The 5,578-nt window shown below is 50.8% G+C and overlaps 1 protein-coding gene across 1 annotated transcript in view; it reads right to left on the reverse strand.

Moving 5' to 3' along the window:
* Positions 1 to 5,233, reverse strand: part of TCF7L1 (transcription factor 7 like 1) — a 120,117-nt gene extending 114,884 nt beyond the window's left edge. Inside the window, exons 1-2 of the mRNA XM_023763526.1 lie at positions 5,226 to 5,233; positions 4,395 to 4,446 (exon numbers count right to left, since the gene is read on the reverse strand). Coding sequence (XP_023619294.1) covers positions 4,395 to 4,446; positions 5,226 to 5,233 — 60 coding nt within the window. The remainder of the gene's footprint in view (positions 1 to 4,394; positions 4,447 to 5,225) is intronic.
* Between the last annotated feature and the right edge of the window lie 345 nt (positions 5,234 to 5,578).

The raw sequence follows: 5,578 nt of genomic DNA on the forward strand, positions 1-5,578 counted from the left end.
TTTGGGATGAAATTTACAGCCCAGAGGATTGCAGGAGAGCAAGGCTTTCCTTCTGGCCCGGGGAGCTCCAGGAGCTTTGAGGGCACCTTACGCTGCAGAAGTTACGGCCCGAGACAAGCACCACCTTCGGGTGCGAAAGACACTTGCAAATATATTTCACTGATGAGCACCAAGAAGGGCATCTAGGTGCTGAGAGAAGCCCAAGGGGCCTCTCTCCTTTGTGGGGACCCAGGGGGGAGGGCTGCGAGGAAGACCTGTTGAGGGGCAGCACCTGACCGGCTGGCAGGAAGGGTTACCGGCACCGAGCACAGAGCCCGCCACACTGTCAGTGTGCGACAAGAACACAAACCTTTCGTAGCAGAAAAAGCAGAGGAGTGGTCCAAGCTGAGGACACAGTGTGAGCAAAGGCTGGGTAGGGTGAGCATATGTGGTGTTCAAAGAGCAGGACGGAGCCTGGGCTGGCCACGCCGTAGACGAAGTGGAAGAGGCAGCAGGAGAGATCAGGGCAATTATGTCGGCCAGTGTCCGCACAGGGACCCAGCAAACGCTTATCGAGCGCCTACGATGTGGCATGCACTGGGGACCAGTGATGAACATGCCAGGAGGGTCCCTGCCAGTGTAGTGAACGTCCTCCCAGGGATGTTGGCAGACCAGCCGCCTGAGAGCCCAGACATGCTGATATAGTGGGTCTAAGCAAGCCCCCCAAACACTGAATATTTTTAAAGCACCCACATAATGCTATACACATTTGGAAAACATGCCTCCATGAATTTAAATCCCTCCAAAGAGGGCTCACCACCTCCCATGCAAGTGCTTTGCAAACTGTAGATGACCACACAAAAAATATCCCCCAGGTGATCTGATGGGCAAGAGAACACTGCGGCCCCTCCCGTCTTCCCAGCTTGGGGCCTGCTCCCTCCATCCTGGTTCAGTCTCCCTCCTTCACACAGGAGCCAGGGACTTTAGGAAGCTTCTATTTTCTCTATCAAAATGAGATCATGGGGTGGGGGCAGAGTGGAGGGGGCCAATGGGGGAAAAACAGGGAACATATGTAATACTTTCAACAATAAGGAATTATTTTTTTAAAAATGACATCATGAGTCCCAAGTCTCAGGAACACTCACTCAAAACAAAACTAAAAGCCCATTTATTGTCTTCAGCTACGTTTTTCAAACTCGCTAAGTCTTCCAGAGCTAAAGAAAGTCAGAGAAAACCGTTTAGAAGAACAGAATATTAACTGTCTTTTTTTTTTTTTTGCATTCAGCATCTAATAATAGTTATGACTCAGGAGAGAAGTTTTCTTTCTTTCAAAAAAGGACAAGAAATCATTTTGTGCACTTACCATGGAAAACGCTTAGCTCGTCAAATTCCACGCGGGAAAAGGAGCTACCGAGCCTGCGGCAGGGCCCTGTGGACACCAGGGCAGCCACTCAGCCCAGTCTCATCTCCTCCCCACGCTGGGTGGCAGGTAATGCAAGGGCTCAGCGGGGACCAGGGGTGTGGGCAGGGCCAGGGGGCAATTCGGAAGTCTCTTGACTTCACTGAAAAGAAATCCCTTTTTAAAACCACGCTTACTGTGTTGGTTCTGGGGGTGAAGATAGGAACACACGCGCAAATCTGAGAGATGCTCTTGGACGGTGGTTCTCAAAGTGCAGTCTTGGGCCAGCGGCATCAGCATCCGCCGGAACGTGTCACCAATGAACTTTCTCAGGCCCCCACCCCAGACCGGCTGAATCGGAAGCGCCGGGTTGTGTGTGTGTGTGTGTGTGTGTGTGTGTGTGTGTGTGTAAAGCCCAGCAGGTGATTCTGATGCATGTGAGAGCCATTACTCCAGCCCCGAGGCCGCGTTCCATCCCAACAAAAATCAGAAACTGTTCTGTGCCCAATTGGTAGGAAACAAACCCCAGGTGTTCCCAATTTCATTTGAAAGGTCAACATCATTTTGCGTTCAGGGCGAGCAGTTCTATTGATTGTAACTCGGCAACAAAGGCAACTAAGGACTCTCTCTCCGCTGTTCGCTGTGCGGGAGGAAAAGAAGACGATGCCTGCAGGATCCGGGCGGCTTTGGAGGATCGGCAGCTCACCCCAGCTGGTGGCTGCTGGATCGCACCTGGGGTGAACCAGCCCTTTCCCTTCCTACCCACCCTCCTCTTGACTGCCTCCTCCACCCAAACTCCACCCGCCCACACCAGGCTGCAGCAAGGGGACCGAACCCCAGTGGGGCTGGCTGAGGGCCACGTCACTCCGAACTTGAGACACCCACGACAACAGTGTTTAAAACGGCAGCCCTGACCGCCAGTCTCCCTGGTTCTCGAAGCTCAGGCCGGGCGGGTGGCAGCCGCAGCCACCCCAGGGCCTCAGAGGCCACGGCGACTCTGATTCTAGTGACTTGACCAGGCCCCGATGTCCCTAAATCTACAAAATGGACAAATAACTGTCTAGTCCAGGGGTGGGCAAACTTTTTGACTCGAGGGCCACAATGGGTTCTTAAACTGGACCGGAGGGCCGGAACAAAAGCATGGATGGAGTGTTTGTGTGAACTAATATAAATTCAAAGTAAACATCATTACATAAAAGGGTACGGTCTTTTTTTTTTTTTAGTTTTATTCATTTCAAACGGGCCGGATCCCGGACCGTAGTTTGCCCACGGCTGGTCTAGTCAGTGCTCCTTAAATGTCAGCATTCCTGCCTGGAGAGTGAGCCCTCTGGGAGGGTGGGAGGAAGACCTGGATGCTGGATTCCAGCCCCCACTGCCCTCCTTTTCCCTCAACCCCGCCCCCTCCCAGACCCTCCTGGAATCCTGAGTGCAGAGCAGGGGCTCAATACATGGAGTGATCGGAGGGGAGAGAGGTGGAAGGAAAGAGACCCGTGAATGTATGACTCAGGCAAAGGCAGAATTGATCAGTGATGGTATTTGAGGGGGAAGGAAATTGCTAAACAAAACAAATTGTGTTTACTACCATGAAAGGAAGCCAAAACAGTCACCAGCTAATATGGAACGTGGGAAATTCTGAAAAGTGTGTAAAAAGGGCATTGCTTTCTTTTTTCTTTAAAAGGTCAAAATGGTTCGAAATCGTATTCCTTTCTTCTCTAAAGAGCACACTGCCCAGCAACCTGATGTGGCTGGGAGCGCCGGCCGTGGCCCTACAGCACACCGCCCCCTTCTCTGCGGAGTCCCCTGCCTTCTCTCGGGGTAGGGACCAGGGCAGCGCTGACTTGTCCAGCCAGATCTAGTCAGTGTCATTGTTAACAATGAGTGTGTGACTGTCCACAGAAGAGGCACCACCACCCCAGGGCTTATGTAGCCCCAAGATGTCTGTGTGCTTTCGTCTTCGACTTACACAGTGCCTAGAACTGAGGGGGAAATTGTATAGTGAATGAAGTGACCACCCAAACTTTGTGTATATACTCTGATTATAACTATACTAGTGACCCTGTGCATGGATTCCTGCACATTGAAAGGAAATTAATTAGAAGGTGGCCGGTGGGGCGGGACTGGGCGTGAAGGGCTGGACACGCCCTGGAGCCAACCTCCCTCAGTCCCTCCCCTGTGTCTGCGGAGTGAGTGGGGTCCCTCCAGTAGGTGGGATCCCTCGGCTTGGCCTGCGGGAATCGGGCGGAAACTGGCCCTCCGACATCCCCCGAGGGGTCCCAGAGTGCGAGAGGGCGCTCTGCAAAGTTGCTGTTGTACAGGGTGTGGAACACAAATGCAAGTGTGCAGTAAACCAGATTCGGGGCCATCAGTGCCCCAGCAACAACATAACCCACGGCTGAAGGTGGAACTGCACGGCTCCGTGAGGAATCGGGCTCCCTCCTCTCTGGTTTCGGGGTGCATCACCCAAGAACCGTCTCTGCCAAGTCACTGCAGCTTGGCAGCTCCTGCGTTGAGCATCTGCCCCCTGGTGGTCAGTGTGTGTCATAGCGACCGGTCAGACGGTAGGAGGGACACTTAGCATATTAGCCTTTTATATATATATAGATAATGTGGAGTCATCAGAATAACGACAAAGAAAATACTCAAATGGAAACAGGTTTGTTAGGTGATAATGAGATCAGCTTTTTTATATCATGTAGATATTGACTTTACACTTTAAATTTTTTAAAGTATATTTTATATCATTTATATATACACACACATACACATGTATATGTATGTATATATGTAAACCATATCTGGCTTCCAGGCTGGTGAGGGGTGAGGAGGGCAGCGCCCATGCTAGGGCCAGTGTCCCTGAGGCACCAAGGCCCGATAGCCGAGAATACGGAGGAGGGTGTGACCACCCTGGGGGAGAAATGGAGAAGATAATAGCTGAATATAAGGAGAAAAATCTCCCCACAAGTGGAGCTGCCCCATATCAGGAGTGTGGGGTGGGAAGTGGTGAATAATCCTCTACCTGCAGGAACTGGTGCTCAGGTGCTCCCAGCTCCCGCTGCTTAACACTATAGCTGCAAGGTGAAGGCATGGTCAGTGGAGGACGGGAGCCTCAGACCCAGCTCTCTCAGGGCCTGGACACCGCAGGGTCTTGGGTTCGATTCAGGTCAAGGGCATGTACCTCGGTTGCAGGCTCCTCCCTGGCCCCCGGTCCTGGTCGGGGCACGTGCAGGAGGCAACCAATCGATGTGTTGCTCTCACATCAATATTTCTCTCTTTCCCTCCCTCTTCCACTCTAAAAATCAATGGAAAAATATCGTCGGGTGAGGATTAAAATATATATATATTTTTTAATATATTTAAATATATATATAAATATATATGTAAATATATATATATGTACACACACCACACACACACACGTATATATGTAAAAAAATTATATATATATACACACATATGTAAAAAGGAATTGTCCCATCTAGCTTTCCAATCTCTAACTCCAATTCTCAGAGATCCATCTGATAGTGTCTTTTTCTTAGGAACAAAGAAACTGCCCCCGCCCCTCCCCCCCCCGCAAAGACTGACCTAAACATGCCTGGTAACAGTGAGACAGGCAGATGAGCCAAGCAAAATGAACACGCGGAGGGCCTGCACCGGGATAGTCAGAAGCACTTGGTCACGCTTCCACATCCTGGCTCTCGTTACAGCCAACTTTTGTTTACTGGCCTACGGACTCTCTTCCTGCCCTTCCCGGCTTCCTATTTTCATTTTCTTCTTTCTCTGGTCACTATTATCTCGACACAATGAACACAGACAACAGAGAAGCAGTGAAAAAACTCAACTAAGTTACCTGCTCATGCCGATTACCTGATCCATCTGGAAAGCAGAGAAAGACAAGCAGACAAAGAATGGGGCGTTCCTCACTGCTATTGATTTGCTTATCTCAAGCCACCCCTCAGCCCCAATCCTATCGCCGAAGGCTCAAGTCTGTGACCGGTGGGGAAGGAAACGAAAGTTCTCAAAGGTCCCCCTGAGGGGAGGCCAGGCACCGGACGGCTGCGATTCTGTGGAATTTACACAGATGCGCGTGGTCAGAAGGGAAAGCCAGCGTTTAACATTGGATCAAACTTCAGGTTATTTTCAGCCAGTTCAGCCGTGCACTTTCAGGAATTAACAATGGGAGGTTAAAGCAGGATTGGAAAT

Source organism: Myotis lucifugus, unplaced genomic scaffold, assembly GCF_000147115.1.
Source record: "Myotis lucifugus unplaced genomic scaffold, Myoluc2.0 scaffold_290, whole genome shotgun sequence".
Classification (NCBI taxonomy): domain Eukaryota; kingdom Metazoa; phylum Chordata; class Mammalia; order Chiroptera; family Vespertilionidae; genus Myotis; species Myotis lucifugus.